At 34.6% G+C, this 18,148-nt stretch overlaps 1 protein-coding gene across 1 annotated transcript in view; it reads left to right on the forward strand.

Moving 5' to 3' along the window:
* Positions 1-13,785, forward strand: part of KCTD8 (potassium channel tetramerization domain containing 8) — an 82,542-nt gene extending 68,757 nt beyond the window's left edge. The window contains exon 2 of the mRNA XM_088524749.1: positions 12,485-13,785. Coding sequence (XP_088380875.1) covers positions 12,485-12,945 — 461 coding nt within the window. The 3' untranslated portion in view covers positions 12,946-13,785. The remainder of the gene's footprint in view (positions 1-12,484) is intronic.
* Positions 13,786-18,148: the final 4,363 nt, after the last annotated feature.

Genomic DNA, 18,148 nt, shown 5'->3' on the forward strand with positions numbered 1-18,148 from the left:
AAAAAAATCAACAGTTCTGTGTATTCATTCTCTGAGCTGATTTTTTTTTAATTTATTTTTCCTCTGCTCCCATTCTTTCTGCTGCTATTCAAAGCTCAAAATGTTACTTTGCTCCTAATTGAAATTTTTTTCTGATAGTTACTGGAATGTAGGATTAAGGTGAAATGTATAAATAAATGCGTACCTGTTCTGAATTTTCTTTATTTGTTGTAGTACTTTGTTTGCTTTGCCTTTAAGATGGCTAAATTAGGTGTAGACTAATAATATGTATTTCAGTAATGCAAAGTCATGTTTTGTGAGTGTCATAATTTGGTTTATTTCATAAAAAAAAAAACAAGTTCCAGTAAAAAATGTAAGAAATAAGATATTCATTACAGAGTACTGCTACCTTCTCTGGATAGCATTCTGTATGCATTTTGTATTTAATTTACAGGAGCATAGAAAGTAAATCCTTGCATTATAATTTAAGACTTTTATTATTTAGAAACTTAGAAAACATAGTTAATATTTCAAGAAGGAATCAGTTTAAATAAACGCATTTCAGCTTGAGTTGAGTGTAATTTATACAGTGTAGACTATTTGTGTTAAGTGATTAAATGTCATGTCCCCATCATGTATATTGATCCTGTTTCCTTATGAAATATCTGAAATTTCTGAAATAAATGCTTCTGCTCATCTTTTCTTTCATTTCACCTGTCAATGCCAGGATTAGATACAAGTAGCCATCACCATATAGAAAACAATTCTTGAGCATGGATTAAAGGAATAAATGCATATTTCAGGCAGGATGTCTCTGCTTACATATTATGCATCATGTTAAAGCGAGTTTGAATCAGAAGGGTATCTTGCATCTGTAGGACTAATCCTACTGGTCTAAGGGAGCTCAGACCATGTCCAGTGTCTTTTATGCTTTGATTACAATTGCAGAGAGGTGGGTTCATTAGGATACAGGAGGGAAGAAGGTGTCAAAGAAAACTTGGAAAAGCCAACTAGGATTTGTCTGATCCATAAGCCTACATGGCTGCTTAACCAAGGGCACAGAAGTATCTTGTAGCAGCTTGAACTTTCAACTATATCCACATGAAATTCAGATGCTGAAGAATCAGGGCTTCTGATTTTGGATGACAATTATTTATGGGCACATTTGAGTATATTAAAAGGAACATGGATGAATCTCAAATGGGCTTACTGAGAAATACAAAAAAATGAAACTGTTTTTAGGAAATACCTTCCGTTTTCCATCATGTACCTAAAAATCCTGACTTTAAGCTGTGAAAAATACAACTTTATCTCCTTCCAGAGCATCTGTTGTATTCTCTTGAAAAGACAATTTTTGTGCTTTCCCATCTGTCTGCCTTTTCCCATCTGCTGTTTCTTGTCTTGCTCTTAGACTCTAACCCGTACTGGACAAAGGTTATCTATTTCATTAGTGTTGATGTACATCACACACAGTGGGGCCCATTGCTAGAACATACAGTATGCAACGGTAATTATTAATATCCACAGCAGTCACCACAGAAATAGTGGCAAATCATTTTGGGGCCTACTCTTTTAATACTTTTAACCGGATAAATGATATGAAACTATACATATTTTTTTATCTTCAAGTATTATTTAAGAAGAAGAAATGTTGTGATACCTTTCTTTCCCTAAAGGAATTTTATATTATCTCAAATACTGCTGCTTGAAATCCCAATACGTATCGACTTTTTAAATGTAGGCTAGTCCTGTCCCTCAAATGCTTTTGGTTCTATGTTGTCAACAGTGTAGTTTCTGCCTCTTCAACTAATCATTCATTTCTGTTAAGAATTTCACAGGGTCTTTACAGCACAACAGCTGTAGTCCATGTACCTTCACTGTTTCTGAAGGAGTATTCATAATAATGCATTCAGCCTTCAGTGTTTTTGTTTGTTTATGTATGTTTGTGGATTTATGTTATATAGTTATAATATTTTGCTTCTGTAAATATGTATATATAAGACTTTTAGATGGAAATGATTCACAAACTATTTTGTTTTTGCACAGGAGAACAAGATGTTGTGTGTGAAGTTAATTCATTATCCTTTACGTATTCAGTGCTTTTTCTTTTACTTAAATATATATCATAAAATAAGATCAGCTTTGTGTGTATGTTTTCATATTTTTTTAATCTATTTACTTAGAATGAGTGGTTTGTTCCATAAAGCACATCTAGGTATTTGGATGTAAAGATAATATGTTGTTATCAGCCTACATATCAGCGCATGTTTACCTATTTTAGGATGTAATGCTCCATTAATTTCATATTGTTTTACTTTATTTTTTTATGTACGAGACCCTAATGATAAAACAGATGGATGTTGCTACTGCTGCAAAGTTAATCTGAAATGTACTTCAAGCTATGAACACAGAAGTGAGAAAGACCTCATATGATGACAACAGCTTCTGCTACTTAAAGAATCTTTTGGCAAATGTTTCTGGGCTTTTCACAGATTCTTGAAGACTGTGAGGTTGCTGTTATTCCAAAACAAACATGAAAAGGCATAAAGCTATGCAAATCTAATCTGAGTATTTTCTGAATTGTTACCTCTTAGTTCTGAAACCTTTAAGAGAGTTCACTGCTGACTGTTACCCAAATCATTTAAATCATTGCTGGTTGTCAATAATCAACAGTAAAATACATATTTGATTTGAGTGTGCACTTCCGATGATTGTTCACATTTGCCTGAAGTGCTGACATTAATACCATGTAAAAAACACACACAGTCAGCCAGGATTGATAGTGTCTAAAATAATATTTCTTTAATGTGATTTTTTTCCTAATACCTAAGTCAATGCATGGCATTTTGAAAACTCTCCACTAGCGTATTTTATAAACAATCTGTAAATTGACATTAACGTCAATTTGTTTTACATGCTAGTAGGAAAGAAAACTATAAAATTTAAAGAGGTGGAAGGAAGAAATGAAAATTGCACGTTTTATCATATAAGAGAGTAATTGACAAAGCAAAAAAAAAATGTGAAAAATATTAAACTGAAATAAAAATTATAAGAAAGATTTCAATTTAGTATCTGAAATTAAATCAGGAAGCAAACCTAAAAGGTGATGGTTGATTCCATCTTATTTTTATTCTTTCTTTTTCTGTTGTTCATACCATTAGAACTAAGACTAAGACCCCGACCATCCACAGAGGCAAGAGTTCTTACCAAGATGTGGATGAACGTTTTTTAAGTAATATGTCAAAGCAAAAATTCCTGAAATTGCTGTCTCAGTCATTCCCCTTCTGCTTTCAGGTCATGTCCAAGTTTCAGAGACTGACAGTTTTTCTGGAAGTGGTGAAATCCCCAAGGTTCCACTGCAATCAATTTGTGATTGGTAGAACTTAATCGAGACAACTCTTTTTTTCAATTCCATCTATGCTTGTTTTGAAGACAAACTGTACACCAACAAGAATATTATTAAATCAATATATGTGCTGCATGTGCATGTCACAAGAAGACAAGCTATAATTTTGTGTGTGTTTTTCATTGGCATAGACCATCATGGTTCCTTTCCCTTGAATATTTCCTATCCCTCCGGTGAGATTTGTTCTGGCACAAGCACTTGAGTTGCCACACAGGGAGCCACATCTGCCAGCTGAGAAGCTAAAACTAATACAGGAAAAGTGAAACGTGAATGGTTCAAAACAGAGTGTTGCTCATCGTGGTGGAAGGGATTGAGTTCACATTGCCTAGCACTCTTGATTAGGGCTTTGCCAAACACAGACCCAGTAGCTAAAAGACTATTTCACAGTTGAGCAGATGCCCAACCAATATTTGTATTTACAAAGCAGAAGGCAGCAGCCAGCAATCTGATTTAAGACAGATTGAAATTCATGATTGAGTTAGGGATAAAAACATCTTTAGAAGAAAAGGGAAGGGAGCATGGGCAGGGAATCATAGTATCTGTCAACTTCAGAGAGTTTCTAAGAAAGGATAATAATCCTTTATCCATGATATAAAGGATAAGTGGAAAAGACAGTGATATAAATGATGTTTGGGGACACAGGATAGGCAGTAGAACTGAGTCCCAAAAACCACACATAAGTAGTGATTTATAGTTTGTGCTATGAGTTCTGGGAAGGAGACACAGTTTGGATTTGTTTCTACAGTAAAATGAAATGATTGTCTTTCATTTTTGCCCTTTTTCCTCAAGGAACCTGTTGCAAGTGTATTGTCTGCTGTCAATTTTTTCCCCTTGTACTTTAAGGCTGTGGTAGAGGTGATTTCAAGAAAATGGTTAAGTCAGAACAATCTCAGAACATTTAGATGCTTGAAGTGGAGATTCTGTAGCAGTCCCCAGTTTCCTTTACAAGGGTATCAAAAGAGTAAGAAGTCATTTAGTTACAAGGGTTGGTGTCAGAGCTGGTTGACTGGGACTTGTGTCAAGTAAATCTCTTCCAGTGATGAGCATTAATGAAGTAAACTTTCTGGCTGCTAGTAAGTGGAAGGAAACACTGGCGTCTTAAGGGAGTTTATAATAACCGTATGATAAAATGTCCTGCTTTAAATACCATTTTCCTGACACCATTTGTGGTCAGTTGAGAACATGGCTTTAGCCAGGTCCTGTTAACTTTCTGATGCCTAAACTAATAATTTGGAGATGAGTGAAGATAAGCTTTGGTGTAGTTTAATATCAATGTTGTAAAATCTAATAGACATTTTTCTTGGACAAACTCTGACAGCCAGTGAAGAATAACATCCAAACAAGGGCAAATGTTTTTTGTTATTACACATCTATTATATAAAGCTCAACACAAACCTACTGACAGTTTGTAAATGAAGGACAAGCACTTATACCAGATGCTACTCAAAATGCTACTGAGATACAGGCAGTTTGAGCTGCTAACAGTAGCAAGCAAAGATACGGCAAAGGCATGCCTTTAGTGATAGTCATCTTTACTTGTCATATATACAAGTGCCTTAGCTTTTGAAATTTACTTCAAGCATCAAAGCTATCTTAACTACCTACACTTTCAGGTTTGGGGCAAAGGAAAAATAAAATTACAGGAGAGGATTCAACAAACCACTCTGCGTGTAAATGCGCTTGTATCAAATTACCTTCATTCTAACATGACCCAAGCCCTCCAATCTCAAGCTTAGTCTTATTTCTATTGCTATAATATTTGTATGCTATTACTATTATTCTGCTGTCTGTGGAGATTAGTATAGCATATGACCATCACTAAAAAAGTGACAATTTAGCAAAATTTGCTTCAAGAAGAAAATTCTGTTCATCTTGTGTGAGTTCCATTTCTCCAAATAACTCCCGTACAAACTATGAAGTATCTGTGTAGCTCAGGAAATCTGTAATGTCTGCTAAGAGCCTGCTACAAGATTGCCTTTGGCATGAGCCTGGAGAGGCTTTTTAGATGTACTTTGGGATTTTGCAGAAGATTGTGCAATCTGTTTCATAAACAAAGAAAATCAAGGCAGTTGAAGTCTTTGGCTGTGAAGTATTGACCTAGTTACATATTCCTGAAACTGATAAAATCTGTCGTGCACTTGGTGTGGGTGTATATTGGCAGTATTGGTGACTTCCTGACTTTCAGTCTTTTGATATTAATTCAGCTTGCATTATGTGTATTTCAAACATTTCATTTTCTTCTTGTATCTGCAGCATAGCATCAATGCACTGGCTATCACTAACTCCACAGTGTAAAAGGTCATCTTAATACTTGACTCTGTTCTTAGTTGGATATGGAAAAACAGGTCTTACCTGATTTTTATTATCTTACCTACTTAGAAATGACACTTTTCACAGCAAGTTCAAAATATTTAGCTTAACATATTAAAAAAAAATATGTTGGCTCTGTTAGTTTTACTGGAATGTGGCAAATTGTCTGCAACATAATTTCATTGGCTCTCCCCTATATAAATAGTGTTTTATCTATCACAAAACACAATTGCAAAAGTAGTAAATCGAGAGTGTACTTCTGTGATTTATTCAAAACAAGATTAGGGTGAGTTATTTAATGAATTCAAGTTGGATACAGGAGTATTTATTGTGTATATTGTCTCTTCTTCTGACACGCCAAACAACATAAAATACACATTTCCTATACACAAAACAGTATTCTTATATTTTAAGTAACGCCAGTATTTAAAAATGATCTTAGTTGATATGTTTTTTTTTCCTAAAAGACATGATGTAACTCATTCTACTCTACATTTTTAGAAATTAGTTTAACATCAGGTAGTAGTAAGTGTGCCAGAAAAACTGTGTGGGTTTTTGTTGTTGTTGTTGTGTGTGTAGTTTGTTTTTTTTCTTTTGAGACAAAGCACTTATCTCTTACAGGCATGTGGTCCTAATCTGAAAGATAAATTGGTTCATTCACTTCAAGTACCACATAACCATTCACACACCATTGAGCCTAACACCATTAAAGGGTAATTTCCCCTGTGGGAACTATGCCCAGTACAGCTGCAATCTCTACACAGTGTCTTTTTATCTTCCCATGGCAGGTAAGGAAATTTAAATAAAAGGCTTTGTCAAGAGTGCAGTCACACACATATTTGTCATATTGAAACATTTGTTGTTCAAACAACAGATAAACATTCCAAAAAATCTCAATGCTGTAAACATTCCTAAAAATCTTTATGCCTTAAACATAACAATAACTCAATGTAGAGTTCCCAATTGGAAATTTTGAGTTGGGATTAAAGCATACAAGAGGTATCATAGATATAGTATCAAGGACAGGAAATATTATGGGAAAAAGTCATACTTCCTATTACATTCTGAATCAAATAAAACATATTGGAACAATCAAGGAATATATTTTGCCTTCATCTCCCTCATAACCTTCATATTATTTTTCATTTCCCATCATTTCTTTAGTTTCTCTACAATGACTCACTGAACACTGCTATTACAAGAGCTATTTTCTAGCAAAGATGATAATTAAGCCTGCAGTGAAGTTTTCTTTAGAACACAGTATTTTCACAAGCTCTTACTCAAATATTTGGGGCTCAGAAATTATCTACAGTATTAATGCACCTGAGGATGAATTGCTAGGAAAGTTCGCAAAATGTATGCTGTTTCTGAGTAATGCACAGAAAACTTCTAGCAACCATTCTTTCCTTTTTTTTAAAAAAAAAAAAAAGAAAATACATAAGTATTTTTACTTACACATAATATATAAGTATACAAGTATAAAATACATACGTATAAGGAAAGCATCCTTTCTGCTTTCCCCATTAAATACGGGGAAAAAATCTTCTTTTGAATTCAAGATAGAATAAAGGTGCTTTCATTTGGAACCAAATCTTTGTAGCTTTCATGGTGATTCTGCACCTGTTAGGTTGAACAGTGTTATCTCTGACTTGAAGAGGGTCAGCATTTAAGTGTAAAGCTTTTTGCTTAAATGGATGCAGTTTGAGAACTGGACACACAGCTCACAAGCAATTTGTTAGTGGTTCTGTGTCTTGCCTTCTCATCAAAACAGCCAAATGAATTTATACACCCTGTAGGTCTGCACTTGAAGCTTTGCCAGAACATAGGGCATGTTTACAAAAGTGTTCTGATAAAATGTGATAAAACTCTACTCAGTAGAGTTTTATGAGTAGCTATATGTCTGACTTCTATTGAAGTCCTGCTGAGATCCACAAGCAAGGCACTCCTGAGACAGGTCCATAAACTTTAGACTCTGCTTAGAGTACTGAATACGGCATTTCAACAGTGCAGTCCTTTTTACCCAAGAGTTCAGGGCGTAGAGCATTAACTAGATTAAATCCCATATACTAATTGTCTGTGCTGCCTGAGGAAAGTTAGCTCACTTCTTCCAAATGAATACCATTACTTTGAAGACACAACAGTAATCCAAGGTAAAGAGAACAATCTCTGTTCTTTTTACTGAAACTGTATTATTGTGTATTGACATACCAGGCTGAGGAGCACAAAGCTGTGGGCGTTTGGCTCTCCATAACAATTGGCCACTCATCTGATGGGGGGGGGGAAACAGGAAGTAGGTTTCCATCTTCCTTTTGGCAAATACTTCACTTTTTTTAGTTTGAAACTTTAATTCAAACGGTGGTTTGGCATTTTAATAAGAATCAAGCTGAACACAGAGTATATGTATATTTTTTATTTGCAGTGAGTAAAACTAATTAAACGGTTGAGAAAGTGAGTGAACTACACATTTTTTTTCCCACTGAATTCTTTACATTAAACTCTTCAGTTTTTCCTTCAAGTAGAAATTTTTCATATTACATGCTTAGTTGCTAGTATTATTGTCTTTTTTGGGATGTTCATAATTGGTAAAAGTCATACATAGGTAGACATTCAGATTAGACTGTGATACTAGTTGACCCTGTGCAGGCCTTCCTATTAGGCTTTACTAATACGCTTAACTTAGAAGGTAAGTAAAGCATTGGCATTGGGCTGTTGCACCAGACAGAATGAGTTGTATGTAAATTGCATTACTTATAATAAGTAGAAAAGTTTCCTTAACAACATATAAATAGTTAAACAAAAATTCTTTCTTTCTGGCTATGAGACAGTGGAGTTAGCTTGACCCTTTTCTGGATTAAAGAGGGCAAAGCCTGGGATCAGGAGGTCCTTTGCAAAGTTGCATGCTGTAAGGCTCTGTTCTACCAAATGTCCAAGGGATTTTGATAGGCGCAGAAAGTTACGTCTGCGAGTCTTAACCTGGATCTTGAGCTGTAAAACACAAGCTGAATTCCTTGCCAGTCTCAGGGAATGAATTAATGCGTTCTAAGAACAGAATTATCTTCTAATAACTGAAGTATCATTAATACGCCACAGAAAATGTCAGGTTTTCAGAGCTATCTTATTATAGCTCTTAAAAAAAATCTTTTCTTTAACATAAAATCAAAGTGAAATTAAATATAAAAGATACTAATTTACCACTGAAGTGTGGTATTAAGTACCCAAAGGTCTAGTAATGAAAATGTTCCCATGGTAGACATAATCCGTTATCAGATTTCACAGGTGACTTCTCTGTAAGCATTCAGGTTAGTGTAAAACAGTGAATGTGGTGAAAAGTATTGAAAAAATAGTTATTCAAGATGGATTAGTCTATTTTATTGTGAATTCTAAGAAGTATTTTTTTTCTGTGACAGTTTATTAATTATAATAAAATAGATCCTTGGGATTAAGTCATAAAAATAATAGGATGTTATTTTTAAGTTTCTATGTTCATTTTCCTTAGTTGTTCACAATAATGTAATATGAATGTAATGCAATTTGAGCAAGTAGGTGCAAGGAAAGGTCTGTAAGGGATTTAACTTTGTGTCATTGTCCATGAAGGAAGTTTTTTGACATGTACAAGGCTGTAGTGGTGTGTAGGCTGTAAGCAACATTTCTCGCTGTCCAGAATGCTGAGAAAAAATAATTCATGCAATGTAAGGTGCAAATCATACTGTCCATATTCTCAAACATGCAAAAAAATGAGTGAAATTGACAACACAATTATTGGATGAATTATCTTTTACAAATACAATTAAAAATAACATTTCTTTGCTATCTTTTTTTCTGAGCCTTCCATTATAATTAGAGAGTTTAAAAATCTGCTGTTTTCTTTAGTTTCTGATGAGATCAGCTAAAAAATAGAAGCTTTACTACATTAGTATTTCATTAATGTTGCTTCAATGTTATTATTATGACCCATTTTCAATGGAAACAGACTATTTTTTAATATTTCTTGGTTATTTCTGTCTGTAATATATCAGTTGTTTCAATCATTATTATCCAATTTGAGAGGCTGTATAGATACACTACTGGAACCACTTTTTAAAAACTTAAATTTGAAGAGACATAACAAAACTGATGAAGATAATATCTACCAAATACTTTGTTTTCACTGAAATTACATGGTAAAAAGGCAAAAATTTCTATGTTTATTTTCTAGGGAAACAAGTGATCTTTGACACACTCTAGGAAGAAGGTTCTGAGTAAAGTAGTAGTTCATTAGTGAATGTGCCACTCTGCATACAATAAACTGGGCATTTGACATAAATGTAATCTGCTCAGAGGGCCTCAGATGGGAAGGACCTTACTACCTGCTTTATCCTCTAGCCCCACCATAGAGGGATAGGGAAATGGAGCAGTCAAATTAATTGGATTTGAATAGGACTCCTTTTACTTACGGCAGTTTTATTCATATTTAAGAAAATGGTTATCTTTGAAAAGAAACTGAAATATGGATAAGCAAAATATCATTATTACTGTCCTTTTAAGTTTTTTTTTTCCAATGTGACTAGCCTCTGGTGCAGGAAATAAGGGCTGAGAAAGTATGGTAGAAACATCATGTAGTCCCATCTGAAGATGAGCATTCCAGTGTAGAGGACAGTAAGGAGATGCTTTCAGATTGGAGATGTATCTAATCACTGATTTTGAAATGGAACCAAGTATCCTTTGAAGATCGTTTCTCATGTATTTACCAATGCTTTGGGGTTTAAGCAGCTTGAAAATGTGAGAAAGACCTTTTCTCCAACAAAGCTCTTGCTTCTGTTAATAGCAAATTGTTGAGAAGAAAGTACAGAAGCATGTAAAGAGTCCTTTGTGAGGGAGGATTTGTTAATTTTTAAAAGGAGAGGTGTGGAAAAAGCCTCTGTTTGGATTAAAGTCATTGTGAATTTAGATGATTCAGTGAAGCATACAGAGCTCAAGGTACTGAATCTCAGGGCTGTGTTCCAAAGTAGCATTTAAATAGCTGCTTAATATCAGCCTCTTGAATTATCTTGTAGAAGTGAAAGAAATTTTTCATATTCTTGAAGGTACATATGTATATTTCAGTACTTTCTTAGAGTTGCTTCTTAGTACATTGCAGTTTTGAGTCCTTGTGAAGCAAGACTTAGCAATGGAGAAGTAATTCTAAATAGACCAACAAGAAATAATATCTTGATTTTCAAAGTTACTCTAAAACCCAGGCAGGAAAAAAAAAGATACGACAGTTTACCAGTATCACCAGAAATGTGACAGTGTCTTAGAATGCTGGTTAAAACAAAAGAAAAGCAGAGTTGCCGAGTGTTGCTGCTGTTAAACTATTATTTATTTGCTTTTGTGTTTTGTCTAGTTTCCACCTAGCTTTCACGTACAATATTGTAATCTTCTCAAAATCCTCTGAATTGTTAAAGAGGACGCAAGACTGCTCCCATGTTTTTTATAACTGTAATTATATTTCTAATTTTTCATTCTGGAAAAGACATTAATGGCAGCTCTGTCCCAATAACTCAAAGTTAGGTTACTATTCCCTGAATTTTGGTACTGGCAAAGGCAGTAAGTCATGTTGGTTGTGCTTGGGCAAACCATAAGGATAAGCTAGTTTTTGTAAGATATCTGGATGCCTAAACTGTTTAGACTCTTTCAGAATTCCTACAAACACACAGCTGCCTCTGAAATTCCACTCTTCATTTTCATTTCGTTGCCTGAACATCATAGAAATTTGTCCCTTTGGCCTGTTGAGCTCTGCAGATATTTTTGTGAGCTTTAGATAGCGGCCCAAATTGCGATCATGATGTTTATTATGATGCCAGAATTGCATCATTTCACAGTTGGAGTTCTGAAATCAGTCTTTAGGAATGAAAATGCCTGTACAGTGTTAGTGGTTACCACCTAATTCTTCCTGTTCTGCTTGAGACTTCAAAGAAAAAGTAAGTATCTGGAGAGAACAACAGCCCAGATCTGATTGTCAGCCATGTAGAGCACTGAGCAGTTCCTGCTGATAGGCCGTAGATCTCTCCTCTCTCTCTCTGCCATTGCAGAATCCTTTTTTATTGATAACTTCATAACCTTCTTTTCCTTGCCAGGTTGTGCAGTAAGATATGTACAACTGAATTCTGAATTTGCACTGAAGCAAGTCTGGTATAATAACTGACAGTAAGAAGTGCAGTGAAATCACTGTAGGATAAAGAAGCAGAAAAGCCTGAAGACTCTGTTAGTAGAGACTGCTCTCTCGGTTATTCTAGGATTAGTATTCGTTTTTCTTATCTGGAATTTTTGTGTAGGGTTGGTTATCAGCAGAGCATAGTATCAGTTTTGAAAAGGAAATTAGAGTTTCCAAAAAAAATGTTTTTGTTTAAGCTAAGGAAAAAGGCTTGCAAGTTTTGTATTTTTCTTAATACTACAACAATCTGATTCCTCATAATAAACTTTTTGGACTATAATAGGAAAATAGCATTTAAAGCATTTAAACTTGCTTGCAGGGATTTCTGATGTAGATAATCTCTGAGCGTTATGCACGTTTCATTACCTGGATTTCTATGCAGACAGACAATTTATCCTTAAGGTAGACACTTGTTTGGGAAGGAGAATATTGAACGCAGGTAACACTGATCCCTTAATTTCTGCAATAATCTGGCATAGTTCTTTTGACTGAAGAAAATGTAACCAATTTATCCCAATTGAGTCTGAGTCCCTTTTTTCTTTACATTATACTGGAACATAAGTTTTCTGTGCAAACCAATACTTGTTTAATACTTTTCCTTTCCTGCCTTCATTTAGGACCCCCACAAAGAACTATTTCCCCCAAACAAGACCATGAAGAAAGGAAGCATGATAAAGTCTTGGACAAAGGCAGTGAAAGTGGGACTTCCTGTAACGAGTTGTCCACTTCGAGTTGTGACAGCCATTCAGAAGCTAGCACTCCTCAAGAAAATGCTGCTAGCACCCAGCAAGCTACAGCCCACCAACCAAGTACTCTCACTTTGGATCGTCCATCCAAGAAGGCTCCAGTGCAGTGGATGCCGCCTCCAGACAAACGTAGGAACAGTGAACTCTTTCAAACTCTCATTAGCAAATCCAGAGAAACAAATCTTTCCAAAAAGAAGGTGTGTGAGAAGCTGAGCGTTGAGGAAGAGATGAGAAAATGTATCCAAGATTTTAAAAAAATCCATATTCCAGATTACTTTCCAGAGCGCAAACGTCCTTGGCAATCTGAACTCCTACAGAAATATGGGTTATAGTGATCACCTCCTTCGTGACGTATCTCTGTGGCATTTGATGTTTATTGAGTTGCCACTAACTTACTGATGTCCTCCTCCTGGCTCACTCTGCCACCAGAACTATTCCTGCTGCTTCTTTCTTTCTGTGAACAGTAGATGTTGGATAGTGTACATGGTTTCTTTAAAATATATATAAGAAGACAGAAATTTAAAATGTACAAAAGATGGCTCATCTAAACCACCTTGTAATAGTTAAGCAAAAAGTGCATGGTCAAGAAAGATGGTTTTCAAACTATAGTCAGACAAGCTTCATTGTCATTCTGGAACTTACCAAATAAAAATCTCAATCATCAGTTAACACCTCGTTTTATGTCACCAGTAAAAATGACTCAGACTTGTGATGGATGAAGAGAAACAGGGTTTAAAAAGTGATTGAACTGTTTTCAGAACTAATTCCCAATGTTCTTTCAATGTTAATGCAATAAAGCAAATATCTATTTTGCATGAGCACAATGTTACAAATAAATCACACAAGAACAAGAGGTTGTCTGTTGCTTGGAGAATTATTTGTTTGAATCCAAGCCTATAAACGTAAAATGTCTAAGGGTTTGAATTTGCTTTGTTCTGGATCTGTGATTTTTTTGTGTGTACAGTGTTCTGTATGTAAAGATGGTGTAAATATGCCTTATACTGTTTTATTATTGCACCAACATTCATCTATTAGTGCTTGTCAGAATTATTTCTGTGAAATGCAAATTTATGGCAGATTGTGAAAATTGGTTTGATGGTCTGAAAGTTTCTGTTATGTTAGTTGATAAAACTGGAGAAAAATAAAAGAGACTAATGTATTTATTAAAAGAACCATCTGGTAGATTTTTTTGGCTATTATTGTCTCTACTCTTTAAAGAATAGGCTTACGTAAATTGTTTTTATTTAATGTTTTTGTAACTACTCTGATGAAAAATAAAACAAAAACATGTTTGAAGACTGGATGACTAATACTTGGGGTAGTGCCATTTAACTAAAACCACAATACGCTCTTAAGACGAAGAGCTACATCAGAGTGCTAGCACGCAAGCTAGCAATGATAGTCTCACTGGAGTGTGTACTAAAAATGAGTAATTTTTCAGAGTACTGAAAGCAGTTCAAATATGACAAGTTAAAAAAAAACCTTAGAAATACAGCATTTAAAATATTGCAGCAAAGTGCACTACTACAAATGGAAAGTTTTCTATGAATAGTCAACTCAGTGATAAAATTTGGTTTCTCAAACCAGATATAGAAGTATCAATTATTTTTTCATTATAATATCAACAAGAGGAAGATGATTTTGGCTCAGGCAGTCATACATGAAATGCGTAAGGACTTTTGGAGTTTGCAAGACAGCTCTCTAGTTCTTACATACATGAAAAAATTACTGTCTGCACATTGCACAAAAATTTACATACATATAGAAGGATTTATCTCCATAGGCATTCTATACTAGTAACTGCAGAGATGTGGGAATAGAGATGTTACTTTATTTCTGATTATAATTTGTAACTGCTTTAACTAAACTAAATAGGATTTCTTGTGGTTAATTCCCAGGATTATTTCTAGAACCCTTATTATGCTTCAGTCTTCTAACAGACCACTTTTATAAAAGGCTGCATACTTTTGATAGCCATTCTGCTGCATCATTCACTTTTTTGTTTTGTTTTCTTTTCGGTAAAATCTGTCTAGAAATAGTTATTCTTTCCTCTCTAATTAATCAGTTTGTTCCAGCATTTCTTCTTTCAACAGTCTTTTCTTGAAAGAATATATCTGATATTGAAAGATTTTAACTTGAAGGAGTAGTAAGTCTATGTGAATTGGTGCAGTCCAGTGTGAAATCATTTGTCTTCTCTGCACTACCCTCATCTTCCTTACTTGCTTCTCTCTTTGAGGTACAAACAACCTGTCCGTTCTCTAAAGTTTATTGCTTCTTATACTCATCAAAGATTTTTTTTTTTAAATTATCTTTCTGGTCTTTACAGAATGAAATTTCCAAGTATTTAACACTAGCTTAATAACCTTCAGAGGTTAAATTTGTTTTTATTTAGTGTGAAGTTAGACTATAATTCTGAGCTTTTGAAAATCTCACACTGAGTTTCTTCTAGCCTTATGGATATATGTCTTCATAGCACCTATCGTACATTATGCTGTTTTCCATTGCCTTTATTTAGGTTAAGTTTTCATCTTAAATGCTACCTTTTAGATTCAGACAGATTCTTGAACCATCCCATTAAACCTTACCTTATAATATGGGGAAATTTTTGCCTTCTTAGGTATTTTCATACTCTGATAGACACCTACAATATGTTTATGTGAATGTTTGAAGAGACTATCCATTTTATGCTTTAAAAAGCTCAACTTTTTATTGTTTTTTAGTGGAGGTGGTCAGTACATAAAAAAAATCAGTTCTATATTCTTAAAACATACATTGTTGTGGAAAGGAAATGAAGATCAATGTACGGTGATGGTATCAAGAATTTAACATGTAAAAATATCTGTCATAACGTTTTCAGCCAAGTTTAAATCATTTATTTTCTGATTTTTAACAGTGTGGAAATTTAGCAGTGTGGAAGTTATTTTCTACTCTCTATCTGAAGAATTTTAACTATTTTATAAAACAGACCTTTCTTCAGTAATGTCCCTAACTGAGCTAAGATTTCACACGTGTAAGGTATCAGAATCAGCTGCAAAAATGCTGTTATCATTGCACATGCTTATTCATTACAAAAAATAATTTTAATTTCACACAATGGACATTGGACCTGCTATCTTAATACAGTTTATTGTTCTGACTGAACAGATTGAAAATAGTGATACAGTTTTGCCACACAAAGATGCTTACACTACTGAAATATATGAACAAAGCACATAATCACATGGTTAGTTAATTACTCTGCTACTGCAGGAATATGTATGAGCCCTTCCTTCATTAACTTAAATGTACAAGGCTTGAATTTGATCTTTTTTCATTTACTGTAAGAAAAATGTCAGACAAATTAGATGAGGAAAGCTGTTTAGACAAATGTCAGTAGTGCTCGTAATCTTACAACTGAGCATATGTCTTGAAATTAACTCTGAAATACAATTTTAGAATTCGCTTTGATGAACTTAAGCATTTTTATTCCTTTTTGCCTTAGGTCGCACATATTATATCAGTGATCCCATTAAAGGAATTATTTATAAAAAGTGAAGTTGTTTGAAGCTAGAGAACTTCTATCAAATACTTCCTCTTACCTTCAGTTCCCTCCCTAATTTTGTGGTCTACTTAAAAAAAAGGGTGCTTAGACAAAATGATTTGACATATTAATGCTCTTTTTGTTCAAGGAAAGATATCCAAATAAACTTCCTACAGAAGGTGCAAAAGAGTCTCCTTCTTTAGAGATCTTCAAAACCTGCCTGGATGTGATGCTGTGCCATGTGCTCTAGCTGTCCCTGCTGGAGCAGGGATGGTTTGGACTAGATGATCTCTAGAAATCCCTTCCAACCTCAACCATGCTGTGATTCTGTCTGATTCTGTGAACTACTTGGTATACAGAGAGCAAAGCTGGGTTCATTCTCAGACTCAAATCCTGAAACCAAGGAGTGTTCAGAAATCCTCTAGACGCCCTTAGCTTTTTGTAGAATCACACCAGTCATGTGGCTCAACATCAAAAGTGCATTCACACATTTCTTCAGCAGGCCATCTAGTGCCTTTTTTTCTTCTGGGATCTGTTACTGAGAAGTAATTTTTGTCCTACTTCCTACATTCTGCACTACTCCTCTCTATTCTATAGTTACCATAGACATTCTTATAGTCACTTTTTTAGTTAAGAACTTATCTGAATTTCCATAACCAAATTTAGAAGGAATTACAGTAGGGCTCCCATGAGAAAGTGTTGAGGAAAGATGGGCACATGGGGAGTATTGCTGGTTTGAATAGCCCTAGCAACAGGCCGAGTCAGGTAGGTGTCATCCTGCCCCTTGTGCACTCTTTCAGACTAGCAGGCATCAAGCACCTTTTAAAATTCCAATCTTCTTTCAAAAATTGACTTTATATTCCTTTATATACAGAAAGGGAGAGCATAAATAGTTTGGCAGGGTTAATCTTGAGACACTAGACTGTATAATCTTGATCATCTTCTAATACTGAGCATGTTAAGTGTTTCTATAACACTGCAGTGCAATTCTTAGCAAGAAGTCACCTAAGAATAGATAAGTATCAGTAACAAGAACTAAATTAAATTAACATAAAAAGAAGAGAGATCACAAATAGGCAATAAATAATTTTTACACATTCTGAAGCAACACTTAATGTTGAAATATTATCACTTTATCTACTAGCTGCTTAACTTGCATGTCATTCGTTAATTTAATATTGAACAAATCTTAATATGCCAATCAGGCTTAATGACAGACTGTTTTCTTCATAAGTGTATACCAGGCATACTCGGTGTAAAGCTTGACTGCAGGCAGCGCCAGATGGAATCCGCTAGTTTGACCTGGGATGGAGAGTGGACCAATCAATCAATGACCTTAATGTTTTTTATTTCCATTTCTCTCCCTATTTATGTGAATTTTGTTTTTCATGTCATGTCAGTTTTCTGTTGAAGGTAATATGAGATTCAGTGCAGCACAAAAGAGTCATGAACACTCTCGCCCAGGATTTTTTTGATCCCACACAAGATTTGTACCTACTTTTGATTCAAATTATATTAGCAGACCTCTGGGTAGGTACCACAATGCATGTGGTTCTGTCTTTGGCCAGTAATGGAAGGACATAGATTTAAACAGGTTAATCCTTTCCTGCACTGTGTTGAGATGTTTCCAAATATATAATTATTGTATGGTCTTTTTTACTGCCTCCTAATATTGCAAATTCATGTCTAGAATGAAACACTTTTTTTTTTTTTAATATCTCTTATTCCTGGTTACTTCCACCCTCTGCAAATATCCAGGATAGATTTTCAATTATTTCTAACCAGACCACTTTCTTCAAAAATTCAGTCACATTTGTCACATATTAGATTTCTGTTTATAACTACTCATTTTTCTTTTATTTTCTTTCCTGAATTTCATGAACACTCCACTTACTTACTTCATCTTAGATAATTAGATAGGATGGCAAATAAAACTTTTAAGAAAGATTTTCAAGGGCACTCAGGTGAGAGAGATACGATTTCCCTTGGCTTTTACTGGAACTTGGAACTTTTTT

This window comes from Tinamus guttatus, unplaced genomic scaffold (genome assembly GCF_059628265.1).
Source record: "Tinamus guttatus ecotype Peru unplaced genomic scaffold, ASM5962826v1 Tinamus_guttatus_pri_ptg000213l, whole genome shotgun sequence".
Lineage (NCBI taxonomy): Eukaryota > Metazoa > Chordata > Aves > Tinamiformes > Tinamidae > Tinamus > Tinamus guttatus.